Source organism: Pelobates fuscus, chromosome 5, assembly GCF_036172605.1.
Source record: "Pelobates fuscus isolate aPelFus1 chromosome 5, aPelFus1.pri, whole genome shotgun sequence".
Taxonomy (NCBI): domain Eukaryota; kingdom Metazoa; phylum Chordata; class Amphibia; order Anura; family Pelobatidae; genus Pelobates; species Pelobates fuscus.
Window position 1 is genome coordinate 79,391,658 of NC_086321.1, and position 19,185 is coordinate 79,410,842.

General features: G+C 32.3%; 1 protein-coding gene across 1 annotated transcript in view; it reads right to left on the reverse strand.

Annotated features, from left to right (window-relative positions):
* Nucleotides 1-2,716: 2,716 nt before the first annotated feature.
* Nucleotides 2,717-19,185, reverse strand: part of HCN1 (hyperpolarization activated cyclic nucleotide gated potassium channel 1) — a 406,158-nt gene continuing 389,689 nt past the window's right edge. Inside the window, exon 8 of the mRNA XM_063456876.1 lies at nt 2,717-3,719. Within this exon, the coding sequence (XP_063312946.1) occupies nt 2,908-3,719 (812 nt within the window). The 3' untranslated portion in view covers nt 2,717-2,907. The remainder of the gene's footprint in view (nt 3,720-19,185) is intronic.

The window sequence follows — 19,185 nt, forward strand, 5'->3', positions numbered from 1 at the left end:
CTGGATGGAAACCAGTCCTATGTGCAAAAGCATATAGGTTCTCTTTCACAAAAATAAACAGTTTTATGTTCTCCAAATGAACAGTTTTGCTAAAGCAGGAAGATATTTTTTTCTGGCTATTAAATTCCATTTTGGCATAAAAACAATGTTGCCAGAAATTCAACTTGACTAGTTTTAGTAGATGTCATTTGTACAACAGGTCAAATTTACGGTATATTTTTCTAATGTTATAAATTGGAAAATGTAATTTTATCTTATGTAGCTTACACGTTTAACTGGAGAAGAGCATGTGCCATGCTGGCAGAGAGAATAAATAACGGGTGAAAAAACTAGTGCCATTGGTAAGAAATTAATAGTTTGTTGCTGATTGCAGAAATTGTCTTTTCTCGTCTAATTTAGAAATAAAATGTAGATACTGTGATGTACCTCACATTTCTGCTATTTTTATCTCAATAGAAAAATCCTAATCACAATTGCAATGAAATTATTAGCCTTTTAAAGATAATAATTTCTTTGAAAGCCTTAGTTTTGATAATAATATATATTTTTTTATAAATAAGGCATTGACCTCTGCTAGAATTACTGAAACCCGATGAAATAAAAAAGATCAAAGCACCATATGCTAGAGAAGCTCACCTCGGCACTGCAGAGATGCGTGGATTTCATTTTCCATTATGACATTAAATAGTTCCAATGTTATTCATCACAGTGCTAGACCTAACAATATTTTGGGTATCTCTGTCATGTAATTTAATATTTTAATATATATTAGAATATGTGGTTATGCTAGGTAAGCTATTAAAAGGGTATACAACCAAGATATAAAAAATACTTTACATGCTATGGTGTTTGAGGAGTAACCCAAAGATCTTTTATGTAATAATTTAATGATATGATACCTGTGTAATCTTTATTTAGAAATCCCTTAATGCTTAGCTTCAACAGTGTTTTTCTTTAATACAAACATATGGGTGTGCATGTGTGTGTGTGTTTTTTTAAATTTTGCACAGTCTCTCCTTGAATATCCCAATATAATATTTAAAATAAAATATTACATTTTTTGCTTTTTTTTTCCTTTGGTACAAGTATATTTTTAATTTCTCATCATGTCTAAGACAGGCATGTAGAACTAAAGTGTTTGTTAAGCTTCATATCCCATCATTCTCTGCTAGAATATGGCTAAGGCAGAGTATTATGAGACATGTGATCCATCAAGAGTAACAGGGCCACACTTTGACTGCTCCATGTTACAAGATAAGTCCAAATTGCATCTACGTGGCTGATCCATTCTGAAACTCATTACAAACAACGTTATTGTAGATAGTACCTATGTAGTTAGTTACACTTTTCAATACCAGTTATTGACCATGGCTTGTTTATATATATTTTTCTTTTCATTCACAATATTAAAGACTTCTAAAGAAAATATGTTCATATCTGCTTTTACCAAAAGGCATACAAGTGTCTTTGTACAATCTCGCACTGTAACATTTCACTTGGTCGCAAAGTATTCTTTAATAGAGCAAACTTTCTTCATCTGCTTTTCTCAAACAGCGTATTATTTACAGCAATAAAATAAAGGTCTATGTTAAGGTGATCTAATCACCAAGGCTTGCATTTCAGAAATGTATATATTTATAGTGAGGTTTAGTACAAATGTTGTCATGATGATTAAATTGAATAAATATTTAGCTTAACGTTTTAGGCACGAATGATTACTAACGAACGTTCTCAGTGAAGAAATTGTCTAAATCACAAGACTAGGTTAAGGTCTAAAGATGAATTTGGCGTTCACAAAACAGTTTGATATCACACTGCTTTCTCTCCTCAGTGCCCCTCCCCCATTTGTAAAAGTACATTTAATAAATTTCATATCTATTGGCTAAACTTTACACTACATGCCTTAGGATATACCGATCCTTTATGTTACACACAAATAAAACAATAAATACTAGGGGGAAAATGAAAATTATGACACACAAACAGCAGCACTAATGAAAATGAAGTACGTAGCAGTTTGAATACCATTAGTTTTGTGGACAATAGTGGCTTTATCATGTTCTAAAAAGGACGAATGACTTTTGTATGCTACAGAATTATTTATATTTCTTTTTTTTTTCCTGTAATATGAAAAAGGAATATATGGCAAAATATACGGTTGTAAAATGAAATGGAAGCATTGAACACATTTGGTTTATATTGCAATGATAACTGTGCACACAGAAGACAGCTTATTTTTACTCTTGCATTAACATATTTTTCCTCTAAAATATGTAATCATTAGCACTCGCATCAATTTCAAAATGTATGGCAAAACTAACAACGAACATGATCTCAATCTAAGTGAATTCATGGTAAGATTTAAAATAAAAATACAAGCACAAACATATACAATGATGTTTAACAAGTGAATGAAGAGATATACTAGATAGACTAGAATATTTATAACATGATCTTATTTCCATTAACGTTGAAATTTACAAGGTGAAAAAAAACAAAATCTCACATTATTAGCATGAAACTGCTGAAAATTCAAATCGCAGTCAACATAGACTTGTAACTGTGACTCCCTTCTTACCCTAGTAATTTGAAAAAACAAAACAAAAAACTAGTAAGTAAACATTAACCATAAATGTGTATTCAAAGAAAAAAAAATTACAAAAATGTTCTTTAATGTTTAAAATAAAGGAAGACAAGCTTATGTGTATGAATTTATATTCATGGAAGTTTTAGTGCTAAACAGTTTGTATAGTATTTTTTTTTTTTAGATATTTTTACATTCTTTATGCATGGTAAAACCATCTAAAATATTTCTTCATTTTAGATACTATGAATCTATAAGTTAAAATCGTTTTTGGGATAGTTTCAGTTTATTACAGTGCTGGCAGTATGTACACGTAATAGGCATCATAAATTTGAAGCATATCGTGGTTTATCTGTGTCTGTGTCTGTGGTTGGTGTAGAGGAATCCTTACTGGGTGCTAGAGTTGGTTGTGGTTGTGTTGGTGTTCCAGCTCTTGCTGGAGGTAGAGCTCCTGAGGACATCTGGCGAAATAGGGTCACGCTTGGAGGGACATTGCTCCGATTTCCAGATTGAGTTCCGGTAGCTTGTACATTTGACGTGGGTTGTGGGAGAGATGCCAAAGATTCTCCTACTGTTGGATGTGGTCTAGCCACTAAAGTAGAAATCTCATGGGGCAATGAAGGCTGTGAGGCAGAAAGAGGCCTCACTTCTCTTGATAGGTTAGAGTTTTGAAGTGTTTGAGCGCTCTTGTGTACTTCATTACTCTGTGTTGATCCAGGTGCCTGTTGCTGTTGCTGCAACAATGAAAGTTGTGAAGCAGTTGGAGAACTGTAATTAAATGTCCGACCTGCCAGTGGACTTTGTACAGAAGGACTACAGGCTGCTGCCGTAAAAGATGAAGGTGAAAAAACAGCAACCTGTTGTGGTGTCTGTGGACTTGGTGTTGGAGATTGCAGGTTTCCATGAGACAGGCTATTTGCCGTATAAACAGGTGGAGATTGGGTCCTCATTCTTAATGATGAGTTGGTGCTAGAATTAAGAGCTGGAATTTGTTGGTAGCTAACTGAGGGAATTCCTTCCACCATCTCCCGATCTTGTTTCACTATCTGCTTCAGAATCTCGCTCTCTTGATTGTTGAATACTCCTGTGTTGAGGTCCTTTTGAAATCTTTGCTGAAGAATTGAGTTCTTCTTCCCTGTTGGTGAAAAATATTTTTAGCATGTTTGCTTTTCAAGAAAACATGAAGAGTTGACTACTAAATAACATTTTAGAATATATTCAGGTTATGAATATATCTTTCATATTAATTCATAAATTATAAAGCAGACTTGTCTTATAGAGGTTTTATAGAAATTGAGTAATATAAAATGGTACATGTATCAGTAAAAGTAATCACATGAAATATAAAATGATACACTAGGAATGTGGTCAAAACATAAACAGAGGGAATTAAATTCAATCATATGCTAGCATATAAGTAATTTATAGCGCATCTGACACTAATCTATAAATGAATTAAGCAGGCTCTCTTCAATTAGCGTAAGTGGTTAAGGACCACAATCCTTCTTTGATAAAGCAGGTAAAAAATTGGTGCCGTAAGTGTTAAAAAGTATATTTTATTACTAAAAAAAGGTATATTAAAACAACAATATGAAACCTAAAATAACACTTATTCGGCTATAGTCAAATAGAAAAGTCTCTGTGCTCACTGTTCCTCCAGGACGCATTTTGACAATAGGCTTCCTCAGCTGGAAAAATTCTGTGTGAGATCTAGGGAAATTATGTGAATATCACCATTATTTTTGAATGTATTAATTGCACCAAATTGTTATATAGTATTATATGACTCTTAACATATTATTCATGTATCCTCCGCATTGTGTGCCTTGAGAAATCCATTATTCAACACAGCAATAGACTTATAGATGTTGGAAAGCACTGTGGAACGCATAACACTGAATGTGACAAAACCGGAAGTGACGTATTGGCACACAACGCGGAAGTGAATAGACTAATAGGAGGATTGAAACGCAGGGCATCTCTGTTACCTTTGAGATAGCCCACGAAAATTCAAGCCAATACACAGAGATTCTTCAATCAACAAGGATATTTAAAGCAGGAAGGAGTCCCTAGATCTCACACAGAATTTTTCCAACTGAGGAAGCCTATTGGCGAAACGCGTCCTGGAGGAACAGTGAGCACACAGACTTTTCTATTGGACAATAGCCGAATAAGTGTTATTTTAGGTTTCATATTGTTGTTTTAATATACCTTTTTTAGTAATAAAATATACTTTTTAACACATACGGCACCAATTTTTTACCTGCTTTAACAAAGAAGGATTGTGGTCCTTAACCACATACGCTAATTGAAGAGAGCCTATTTACTGGCTCTGGGTTTGTGAGTACACACTTGCTATTTTATATTATCTACTTACAGCACAAACTGTACTACACTATATACTTTCCTCCTATACCAGCCATCTAGGATATAATCCCAGGAGACGTTTGGACCTAAAGTAGGGTGAGGGTCGCCTTAACGGACCCTAAGACGCATATACCTGAGCTAGGGCTTTAGCTCAGAAAAGTGTGAGTTAGTATTTTTCACATCTACCTTCACACTTCTATTTCACTATATGGGTTGCACTATGTTGTGTATATTTGTGTTTTATTTTCAAGGTACACACAGAATTGTTGATACCTCTTAAAAGTAACTATTACTCCTAAAGGTATACCTTTTTAAGCTTTGTTTATAACAATACTTCTATATCCATTACAGTTTATTAAAGTGCTGCACCGAAAACTCCTTTTCTCTACAGTTTCTGATAGAAAGATAACCACGCTGTAATAGCAGCTTACTTAAATCTGGTGTACATAAGGGTATAAGAAAATTATCCACTCATATAAGCGCTTGTACTCTTCCGTTTTTATAAATTAATTAAGAATACTGTGACAGCACATTGTGAACATAAAATAGTTCTAACTTGTTTATGAGATTTTCAATAACGGAGAAAATATGTTTTCCTTTTTTAATTTAAATGACATTTGGGTATTTACAAACCATTCGTCCTGAGTCATTTTATATATATATATATAAATAAAAAAAGTTATTACTACTAAATAATCATATAAAGGCTTAAGCTGTAAAAATGGCCTATGAGCTCTCTCCCCACAGATGCCTGTTCGAACAGGAGAGTACTATATATGTGTGAAATATAAGTTCCTTAATTTATATTTACAGAAGATGACAATAACACATGGAGCTCTCAGAGTTTTGCTATTGAACAACGCCATTCCCCTGCACAGGGCAGTACTCCACCCAATGGTTCTTTTGACAAGGCACCCCATTGATGAACAAAACTGGAGACAGGTTTCAATCTGCTTACATTAAAGAATTATTCAGAGTAAAAAACAAACAAACTAACAAAAAAAAAAAAAACACTACAGTTCAATGATTATAAGAGGCTATGGACACCATCCCACTTTTTCTTAAAACTGCTTGCACTCTCAGCCAATCACTGCCATCCAGGTACAAATTCTGTATAACCAATATGGATGGAGAGAGAGTGGGATGTGGGAGGTTCAGGGTAACCCCGGTTTTGATTTGCCAAAAAAAGATGTGCAATAGAGCTCACAGCTTCTTTGAAGATAATCACTACTCTGAGCTGCAGTGGTTGTGGTGCTTAGAGTGTATCTTTAACAAGAATTCAGTCAAGACAGGGAAGAAAATGCACTAAACAAGTATATATAGACATAATGTGTGTTGTAATGTGTTTGCTCTTTTTTACTCTCTTTGCACTGAACCCAGCTTATTCTAATCTAAACATAGCCCATTCTTACATTAAAAAAAAAATCATATTAGGAGGTAGATGTGGGTGCATTCTCTAACATATTGTAAATGGCATTACACAATAAAGATAGCCTATTGATTAACTCTGCACTACAAGGTCAGGTTAGATGTATAAACCACTTTCCAATACAAAAGTGCAACTGACAAGAAAATGTGATAGGTTTAAACTGGGTAGATAATACAATTTCTATGCCTGGTGAAATTGCTTTTAAATACATACATGTTATTTAGTTGTTGTTAGTTTCATGTGTGCAGAAACTGTATGAATATTGTGTTCATTAATGGTTGAGCATGCAACATTTGGACCCAGATGGCATGTTGCCCTGCCCAAGTGTGAACTTTAAGTAAATTAAAGTTTTAATTTGTATATAAACGGCAGAATATATATATTTAGAGTGTACTTTATAATGTTTAAAAATGTAGAGAAAATGACAATATATAAAAACCTAAAATAAAAGTCAGGAAACAAGCAATGTACATAATTTGGGCGCTTTGATTTGGAGACCTTTACATGCTTTTAATGAAAACTATACACACAATATACAACATGCAATTCTTTGATTTAATATATCATTCCTCGGGGTATATTTTTACATCAGATAGGCATTGAAGAGAAATCGGTCATTTTTATTTTTCTGCATGCAATGCTGACTCTTCGAAGTCTCTTAATTCTATACTAATGCACTTTGCCTCCTAAATCTGAGCAAATTTACTTCACTTTAAATTTGCTCTGAATTCTCACTTCAATGAATAACCCTGTGCATATAATCATCTATCAATGGCACTTGTATCTAAACAAGGCCAGATTCGGCAACATAAGCAAACCACTCTTCTTCCCTCAAATATTAATGTTTGTCATCCATGCAGTTTAGTGCTAATAATGTTCCAGTATGATTGCTTGATGGAATCTTGGAATGGAAGGCGAGCTAGCTCTACCTCTGTGGTCATCTGCTGCCATATTCTATTTCATGAGAAGGAAACCATCGGCACTCATGATGTTGTGGATCACATCTCCCTTGATGCTTTGCCAGCATTGTGGATGTAAAAGCATTATCGGAGATGTAGTCAACAACATCTGGAATGTCGAAGGTTACCTAACCCTATTCTAGTCCATCACACACCACTCACCATCAGAGCAAGATGTGGTAGGTGGAAACTGTTTCTAGTCCATCACACACCACTCACCATCAGAGCAAGATGTGGTAGGTGGAAACTGTTTCAAGCTGAGCCTTTTACCATATAATGACCAAATCCACCTTACACAAGGTACAGTTATCCCTGTGTTAGCTTATATATTTTGACTAAGTCTGAATATGAATGAAAATCCAATGCAGTTAATGTGACTTTTTCATAAAAATTTAAAAATGAAAGTAATGCATTCATCTAAATACCACCATGCTTTAACTTGTATTGTTTATGCCCTCTGAAGTCTAAAGATGATAGATTACATCTACCGGGCAACATAGACCCTATGGTCAAGTATAAGTGAAAAATATTTGGTTCTGTATAGTTCTAAAACCAGCTCTCATGGTACAGGGGCATAGAACCAAGAAACATCTTTATTGACAAAGTGGCAATCATGGATGTATTAACTTAATCAGGAAATATTAATGACAAGGGTATACAACTTTGTTTTACATTTTGAATTTTCATTTTTTTAGTCTAAAAAAATGCAATTCTCAAGTCGGTGTTTTAGTGAAGTATAAACCAGAAAATAGTCAACCTGGCTTTTTTTGGCTTTGATGTATTGGTTCCTAAAACTCTAAATTGTAGTCAACTAAATTGCTGAACAGGTTTTTATGTTAAGGGAATTGATTCAACATTCGGAGATGCTGGTGTCCACAACTAAAGAAATGACTAATGAAATTGTGTATAGAACCAAATAAATACATGTGTTCCCGTGACCACTGTTAAACTAAAAGTCAATCATAATGCTACATCTTTCTTCATTCCCTACATCCATTGTAGGGTGATGAGTGGGGATGACAAATACTTGACCAGGAATTTGCTGGATAATGTTTGACCAGAATACATAAGACACATTCTATATTTTGAATTCATATTATTACTATAAATTGGGCTTATTGAACACTGGGGTCCAAGGACCCATGGATGCTTCTCTTTTTACTCACTCATATCACCCATATTAGTTTGGATTCACATCCTGAACTATACTTTGAGTTTTTTGTAATGGGCACACTGTTCCCTTGTCTTCATACATAGTCAATTTCCCCTACTATGTCATTTACCATAACAGGGGAACTAAGCTTTCATTAAAAAGAAAGCTCTCTTCTCCTTTCACATCTCTCACATAAGGGAATGTCTTTTGAAATGTAAATAGTTTAACCACTACACTGAAATGTAAGAATGAAGTCATTACTTGGGACATGCAGGGTTTTTTGTTAAAGTGTGTATTGCTCGGTATTGAAGGTAAATTCAAAGTGAATTTTAAATCTTATGCCCACAATTGAAAACATAGATGAATTTTCCAATGTACCAGCAAGTGGAGCGCTATAATGAATATTAATATAAATAATGAGGGGGTATACTCACCCCTCCAACATAGTGATACAATGTGTCCAAATGCACATACAAAGTAAAACAACAAAAAGAGAGAATATAGTGCAGATGGTTTACAAAAATAAAAAATGAATAATAGTAGCAATTGGTTGAAACCACTCACGTGGGTTGGAGCCTATAAGCTATTGGCTCCGTAAGTGACTCCTTTTTGCTCTTGAGGCAGCAACACACCCCTTCATCCCAAACGATGTTCTCCCGAAGATATGGAACAAGCAGAGAGAGAGAACCTCATAGGTGGTATTGTACAGATAGTGTATACAAAATAGTGAGATAGTAATTGTTATGCTCACCTTAGACAGAGCCTTGAATTCCTGGCTCTGAGGTTTGTTGGCAATATGCTAATTTATTGGGATAGCATTCCCCACACAGCTACTGAGGAAGCTCATACAAGAGTGAAACGCGTTTAGCTGGAGTTTTGGACTTTTATACTTGGACTTTCTACCTTTTAGCTTATCTGCTTTTGAGAAGTCTTAATATTGTTTTTATTATTTTTTATCTCTACAATAAATCGTTATTTTTTTTATATCAGTCCATATAGTCCTTTCTAGCCTCCAGGAACACTATGTGGGGAATGCTATCCCAATAAATTAGCATATTGCCAACAAACCTCAGAGCCAGGAATTCAAGGCTCTGTCTAAGGTGAGCATAACAATTACTATCTCACTATTTTGTATACACTATCTGTACAATACCACCTATGAGGTTCTCTCTCTCTCTGCTTGTTCCATATCTTCGGGAGAACATCGTTTGGGATAAAGGGGTGTGTTGCTGCCTCAAGAGCAAAAAGGAGTCACTTACGGAGCCAATAGCTTATAGGCTCCAACCCACGTGAGTGGTTTCAACCAATTGCTACTATTATTCATTTTTTATTTTTGTAAACCATCTGCACTATATTCTCTCTTTTTGTTGTTTTACTTTGTATGTACATTTGGACACATTGTATCACTATGTTGGAGGGGTGAGTATACCCCCTCATTATTTATATTAATATTCATTATAGCGCTCCACTTGCTGGTATATTGTTTATACCTTTTTATTCTTATATTTTGCACTTTATTGTGGATTAAGGTATTCCACTTTTTGTGTTGAGCTGCTTTTATTCAGGCACTTTAGTATATCACTCACTATCTCAGTAAGGGATAGTTATTGTTTTCTCTGTGAATTTTCCAATGTAGCTATTTTGGCATAGCAAATTCAATTCATACTGTGGCACACTATTTTACTTCTGTTCTTGAACTCTTTCTTCTTTTGCTTTCCCACTCTTCAACGCTATTGCATTTTTCTTTTTTGTTTGCTTATTCTTGAAAATTGTATTGAAAATAAATCTAAAGGGTAATGTTCTCCTAGTGTATACCATATGTTTCTGGGATTACAGAATTTCATCAGTGTATGCATTTGTGTAACCTGGTTGACCCTTCAATCAAAATAGGATGGAAAAATATTCATTCACTTTGAATTTACTTTTAATTTGTCAGGTCACACGTTGGTAAATACCCTGTCAGTTGTATAGAATATCAATCACAGTTTTTACGTTTAAACTTTTCATCTAATGGTATATCCTTTGATTTGGAGAACCAATCAATTTGTTTGCAGAAAGTGGAGATAGAATCTCAAATGTCAAACCTAAATGGTGTATGCATGAAATTCTACTGTTGGAAAACAGTATTGAAAAATGAACTTATGTCTCAGATATTCCAGTCTTTGGCTAAACAGAAGTATTTTGAGTCATTGGGCATTTTACTGTTATCAAGATCAAATTATTCTGACAGCTTTTTTCCTCATGAGCTGTGTACTGGACCATAGCTGATATTCATTCACATAATATTGATAATTTTTTATGGTAATCTAGCTTTTCTTCACCCATAACGAAGTTCCTTTATCATGTGTGTTGCAGTAATAATATACCCTTAAAAAACTCTTTAGTGCATCAGTTAGAAACCTTTCATGCAGAGAAACAGTGAAGAAAACAGTGGTAATTACTAGATGTTTCAAAAAATGTAGCACTAAACATATACAAGATACATAATAATTTGTACTTAATTCAAAATGTTCAACAGAAGAAGCACATTGAGAGTTGGAGCGTGAATGTGGACGGTGGCTACTGTAAAGAAAAGGTGACACTTCACAGGACAAAATGGGAAAAAGCGGTGGTTACCAATGAAAATGTTTACAGTATATCACCAACATACAACAGAACCGTGTCTAGACACACTTATACAATTCCATGCTTCTATTCTAATATCTATTTACATTCATCTTGATTCTGCCTATTGAGCATTCCACTTTAAAGAAAAAAGTCAATCGTGGTTGCCATTTTTTTTCTACATAGAACATTTCATCTAATGGTAAAAAGCATAATGCTAATAGAAGATTCAAATAGCGTTTATGTAATAAAAGCGATAACAAAATAAACTAATGCTTTGGGCTATTGCTGAGGAAGACAAAAACAAACCTGAATTTCTTTTCCAGGTCCTCTCTGAAGCCTGAATATAAATTGCAATAAAAATAAAAAGTTACAGAAATTATTAAAGTTTAATAATGTATTCTATTGTCAGGAGTATGTAATAGTTATATTTTCACTATTAATGTAAATCTGAGGTTTCACAAAAACAGAAAAATAAATTGGAAAAACAGAAAATGTATTTCTACTTCCTAACCTATCTAATTATATTATAAAATGTGTTAATTATTATGAATTTTCCAGTGTTCTTTCTATATATGAATATTGTCTATCGTTATAGATTTTTCTAAAATCTAATTTTCTAGGCCACAGGATATAACGATATTCATATTGAAGTTATGGAAATATTTTTTAAATGATTAAATGGAATCCTAAGGCTATCATAATAATTGGGATATTTGAAACAGTCACTATAAATCTTGTTTTTTTTATCAGATGAATGGAAGTTGCTGCAATGAATATTTATTTTTTTATCACATTATAAAATCTGTAATATATGACGTTTTGTGATGTCTTCCAACCTTCAGAACATTTCCCATCGTTATAAAAAAAAATAGTACAAGATATATATTTTTTCTCGACAACGCATTTTGTGTAGCACTTCATAGCATTGAAAAATGTATTAGGTAAACTTTGTTTCAACTGTTTCCTGCAATTTAAGTTGGAAAAAAGCTACACAATGCAATATTAGGGTAGTTGCACTTTATAACAAAACATTGGTTATAGTAAACATTATTTTTCATCTGTAAGCTCTTGTGAGCCAATCAAAATACACACAATAATCTCAATCATCAAAATCATCTAGCCAGGAACTTTGCCAGAGTTGGATACCACACTACACAAGTGTGGTATATTCTCCTAATTAACTTTCACAAATTCTTTTGGGTTTTGCTAATGCTAGGATATCACACTGTTACAATCATATGTAATATACAAATTGTTTTGAAATATAATCAACAATGATCTTAAAGGCCAAAAGCTTAATTTGTTAGAAAAGGGAGATATAGTGTATATACTTCATGCAATCCTGGAAAGTTTAGTTAGTGGTACTTTATACATGCATGCCTTTTTGGTTTTACCACATTTAAATAAATTCAATTATTGACCAAAAAAAAGTTTATTGATGTGTAATTTGCAAACATTTCAGATTTAAGCTTAAGATTTTAATTGCATGGTGATCTTTTAGACTTGCACAATCGAAGTTTTGAATTTTGATTTTTCATGTGCTATTTTATATTGATGAATGAATTAAGTAAATTGACTACAGATAATTTGTATACATATATAAAATTAGTTTCATTTTAATAGTATATTTTTTCTTTACCTTAAACATTTTGTAGTTATTCTGTTGGTGTTGTTGCACACAGTAAAGAACAGGCATAGGCAACCTATGTGCATTTTTAATGCTCTTTTATTGCTTAAATTGCTTACATTTTGTTGTCAATATATGTATTAATATTATTACAGTCAGGGGGTTCTTTGTGAAACAGATATAGTTCACAAATATACTACAAACATAAAGCCAATATACTTTGGCCAAGTTGAAACTTTCTGTTTGGTCTAAAAGTAGTAGTATTAGTCCTTATGAATGGAAGTAGAAACTTTCCTAGTTAGATGTGTCATTACAGAGGGGAACTATTCACTAATAATAAAACATAGAAGGGTTTGACCCAATTATACATCTGACTTTGTCTTGAATAAAAAAAAAATGTTAAGATGTATTTATTGTTTATAAGAGAATTAATTAGAAGTTAGGGTAACACTTTGATATAGGTAAACAATGAAATTATTCTTGATTCTCCTCATATCAATCACACTCGGTTTAAAGTACATAAAGGCTGTACTATATTTTTATATTATATTTATATTCATAAGTCCTTTTCTGTTGTTTTATTTATATTTTTTCTCAGGGCATATACTGTATGACCAAATAAATTATTCACTAAAAGCTCACAAAGATAGTTTTGATCAGTATCATGTTTGTTAAGCGGACTAATGACTTGCGAAATTCAGACCAAATTAGCAAATTTGGAAAGAAAACTTTACCTGGGGTTGTTTTACTGTATGGTTGTGTAGGTCAGGATATAAAAAGCATACGGTCTGAAATGTCAAACTTGGACATCTAATCCAGTAGGGTAGTTAGTTGCAAACCAAAGTTTAATAATCACACATTTTACTTTACTATATTTAAATCTTTAAACTCTAGTTAGCAGCATTTAAGGGTTACTCCAAGAATCACAACTACTACACCATTCTGTAGTGCTTATGACGCTAGGAGTGTCCTAGCTCGGTTACCCGGTAACAGGCTTCAAGGCTCCTCTCCTGCTGGGTGACATGCGTATAGCTTCTACAAAGCTGCATAAACCAGAAGCTGATAACAGAGAAACACTGCACATACAAACTCCAGTCACCATGCCCACTTAAAATTACTGAAGCGGTCATGATATTTGGAGTAATCATTTAGGAAAAGTTGGACAGTATTTAGTAACAGTAGGTGACATTAAAACCAACTGGTCTTTAGTAAGTAGTCAAGTTGGCCATTTTTCTAAAAACTGTACAATCATATTTGTCAAGGAGCCTTAACTAACACTAATAAGCATTAGGCAGTTCTCCAGCTATTCTCAAACTACAGGTTCCAGCATGAAAAAAGACAGGGAATGTGTCAGTAGTTGGTAGACTATTATAGGGAACTGTATTTTATCAACTGCCAAGCGATATGTGCTACCACTGATACATAAATTATCTATATTAATTAACCTAAACTTGAAACAATTTAGTACAAGTTAATTATGTATATTTTAGTTTCTGAGAGTTTCTTTCATTTAACCAAAGAAATGAACAGGAGACCTGTTTTTCCAAATTTAGGCTGTAGTATGTAAGTGGAAAAAAAAATCACAAACAGCGAATTGGAGATTTCATTCCAGCTCTGAAATTTTTGCCTAAATCTTGAAAGTCATTTTTGAAAATGTCACTTTTGAAAATGCCACAGTTACACGATGCGTTTTACACAAATACTTGCTGACGATTTTGGAGTAATAAAGTTTTTTTATTTTTTTATTTAGCTGTGAACCTTTAACCTGGAAGCCATGTTAGAACAAATGTCTTGGAATCTTGTCTCTTCTAATGTTCGTTTAATTACACACCATCTAAATGAGTCAATGTTTTGTTACATTGTAAAACATAGGTTGTAGTTTTCAATGCATTTTAAGACATAATGTGGAATACAAAAAGCAGCATTATAAAAATATATATATATGCAGATGATACTTACATTCCTAGTTGTTTGTACTACTTTTTATCCTACGTAAAATCATAAACTATTTAGATGAAAAATAATACATGTAACTTCTTTATGCGTGGGATGGATGAATAGTAAAGACTACCAGCAAGCAATAGTATCTCACAGGGAGAGGCCGTGGTGTATGATAAATGATAATATTTCATGAAGGTGAAATGAATACTGTTCATGCCAGCATCTGATATTAGCTGAAATACAAGTATCTCCTCTGTAAAGAACAAGTGGTGAATATTCATATCAATTATTTATAGAAAATGCTTTCTAAAATATCCAATTCCCAATAAATATTTGCTATAAATATGAGCATGTGCAGATTGCCTTCGCTCAAATTTATTTAGTATTTTCTGGGAGATGTTAGTAAAGTAAAAGTTTTTTTTATTTTAACAAATGTCTAGGTGTTTTTTTTATTTTATTTTAAATATATATATATATATTTAATGGCATGAGTGGGGAGGTGAAAACTTTGAACTTGTGGAGCATTTGGTGCCAAGGGGACACAAAAACCTTACATACATAGAATTAACTGGGCAATTAGTGAACTGCAAATGGTAGCACACTAATCTCCAGGTGGAGCGGGGAGCAGTCTTTGATTCACTTTAAAAATGGGATGACTTAGATCACTTTGGTGTTGGTCCGTTGTACCAGATAAAAATGGATTTGTTGGGTTTAGAACCAATACTGTTCAATAGTGTGACCAGAATTAGCCCCTCCTTGCCAATGTAGAAAAAATGTGGTATACCCCATATCAGCTCAAAATTTCCAGATATAAATAAATGTGCATGCGTTGCATTCCAGGAAAATGCATTTATTCTCTAGAAACTCCCAAATTGTAGGGAAATGGCTAATTTCATGATTTCAGTGAAATAAGGTCTCAATTTAAAACTTTTGTATATGAAATATTGATAGACAGTAAACATTTTTTAAATATATATTTCCATATATACTATATTTTTGCTATATTAAAATTAAATTAGAAAAAAACATTTAAAAAATATATCCAACTTACCCAAATATAAAAAAAAATGTGAAAAGTTTATCCAAAATTATTAATACGAAGTTTAAATTGGCAAAAACAAGTCTCTGCCACAGCACATTTGAAAAGACTATGGGTTAAATATATTAACATATTTAAGTTGCTTTCTCAACAAAAATAAACCTCATCTAATCTGTTTCTATATGGTTCTCTTTGTCTAAATCTATTTTTATTTATATCCTGAGTGCTCCAGTTTTCATTAAATACATAAAAAAGTATGGTCTACTTTTCCTCATTTATAGCAGTTAAGTTGACAAAAATTGACAATGGGCAGAGCTTAAAGCAAGGTTCTGTTTCAGTTATCAATTAAAGCTACCCAAAATCCATCAGTACAATCAGTCCCACAGAAGGGACTTTGCAAACATCGGGGACAGTGGAGAAAAAAATGGCTGCACCCAGTATTTAAGATCCGGTACGAGAAAGAAAATATAAAAAATATAAATAAATTTAAGTGGCAAGGAGGGGAGTATAATTATTTATATACAAGGGGTATACGGAAAAGTAAACTGGAAGAAAAAAACAAGAAAGGTTTATTCAGCTTACTGAATAGACATGCCATAACTATGGTTTATGGGACAATTATTGTTCAGTAAAAAGATTAAACCCTAACTTTGCTACGAGAAACCTGTCTTCTATATTATATCAAATATTTTTTACTTTTATACATTTTATATGAAATTGGATAAAATAAAATCCTCAGAGAAACATTTATTTCAGCAGTCCACCCTTCAATGGCATGGTTGCAGGAAATCACTTGGAGTTTGAATTATGTGAAAATGTTGGGAATGTAATATTGTGTCAGCTGTAATTGTGTTTTAATTGCATAGGCCTCAATTTAATATTTTTGGATAAGCTTGTCAAATGATATTATATTTTTGAATAAACTTTTTAAATGATTTAATATTTAAAAAAAGACATATATAATTTAATATTTTGATAATTTTAATATATTGATATTTGTTATATATGGTACATTTTTGCTAACTTAGAATTTTGAAAAAAAAAACATTTTAAAAGCTTTCCATAAATATTAAATAATTTGAAAAGCTTATCCAAAAAATATTAATTTGAGGCCAATATTGTTTACAGTAAATGTGCTCTAAATTTAATACACCCCATGAAAGTGAATATAAATTATCACCAATGCAAATAATGTACAGATTATTTATTAAATAATAAGTGTACCACATTTGAGAAATAAAGAAATAGGCAGTTAATTTGAGATTTTATGTAATACAATATTATTCTATTCACTAAACAATAAGGTGCAGAGAGTTCAGAACGTAATATTATTATTGACATTAATATCGCACCAACCACCGTGCAATATTGTAAATGTAGACAAAAACAGCCTCTAAAATGGGAATTGTGTTGAATTAAAAAGGGAAATGTTCATTTTAAATAACAAAAAACAAATTATTAAAATAAAAATTACATGAATTTATTTCAGATTAGCTATTTTAGCCTAACATTTTAAATCCCCTTTTCTATTCTCTACAATTTCCTGTTTAGTGAATAACTCTTGGTAAAACATCTCCATCCAATTTAAGTGGTTTGGTTATTACATTTCCTAGTTAGCCTATTTGCTTCAATTCACTGTTAGGTAAATAGTGAGTTAAAGCTTATATATAATTTGTTTTTTTTTGTTTTTTTTTGTATTTCAAAAGTTGTTTTTAAATATGTGCTCCATTTATAGAAATATTAAATGGATTTTAAACACAATTGTTCTTTTGGAATAGAAACATGTGACTTTCTCTTGTGAATACAGATGATGTTTTATGAAAAACAATGAATTCAGACTTGATGTTATAGACCCAATTTAGAATTTATAATAAATTAGAAATCAGTGAAAATGTGTTATATGCATTGAAAAATGATGGATTTCATATTACGTTGATTGAAAAAAATATATATAAAAGTGCAAAAAGAAACAAAAACATAAGGAAACCTCAGTTAAGCACTCTCAGTCTACCTATAAAATACTACAGAATTGCAGCAAAACAAGTATGGCAGATTTGTTAGCAGCAGCAATCTAGTAGCAGTAATATATTTTAGGTAGATTCAGCAGCAGAAGCACTTGCAGCATGCATGGAATCAAGCATCAAAGTTCACTACTCGTACATTTTAAAACATTACCAGATATATCAATAATTGTATGAAACAGTAATAATCTAGCCCCTACAATAGATTTGGGTGATACAAACAGGGTTTTCTATTTACATATTTGTTTTAACCTGCTTAACTTATTTTGGAAATAATATGTAGAATTAAATTGTATCAAACAATATGAGGTATGAGGTTAAACACCAATAAATTAATGTAGACATACTATGAAAATAGAAAAATGTATTCTGTAATACAGTTATGAAAGCTAAACAAAACTATATTGTTTGATATGTACTGCAAAGTGTATTTAAACAACAATAAAATCGGCTTAAATAAGGCAAATAGATAATTAAAAAACAAAGTCAATAGAATACTCTTCACTACTCAAAAAATTTGTAAAGTGCAGCACTATCCCAAATGAATAAAATAAACTATAAAAACACAAAATATATGCATTAAAAAGATACAAAAATTTAATTAGTCGTTACTCTACAAGTAGATACAATGAGCAAAGCAGTCCATTTCAGGAACTCAATTGAGAATGTTTATTATAGTTATTGCCAGTTGTACCTGGACCAGGAGACAGAAAAGCACTGTAAGACACCAGGGTATACACTTAAATTCTGGAATGATATTGCATCTAAACAATATCATATGTATATATGTTTATAATCCTCATTCATACCCCCTATAACATTTAAGTGATTAATCCATAAAGCCACTTCAAATCCAAATTGATTCATGGTCGATAACTTGGAAACACAATTTTCATCAACATTCCTTTCAGTGTATAGCAAGCAGATATGGAGATAGTTTGTGAGAGATAACAGCTTGTTAAATTTTATATTTTGTTCACCCACCCTCCTCTTTCAGGGCTCTCTGTCATCCAGTGTAAATAAGTACACACCACAAAAAATAAGTAGAAAAACAGAAATACATGGAAAATGATCTGCAACACTTTTTTGACTGTATAAGGATGGGCATAAAATGTACACAGTGTGATGTTAGACAATGTAGAAAAGATAACAAAATAATGAGCCTCCAATGTCCCTATGTGTTTCACGCAATCCTTTACCATTACATTGTAATGGAAAAGACAGCCCATGTAATAGCAGTTCCTGTATTTAAATATGAAGGACACCATCTGGCTTTCACCACCCTAGCAAATATATAAGTAACATGATATTATATATATGACATGTTCATCAAATATTTGTATAGAACATGTTCTTCTAGCATATTTGAGTAGATATTAACATATGTTTGGGCCACATTAGAATGCATAAATGTCTCATTTGCTTTTACATAAAAATTACCTTCAAATTTTAATCTAT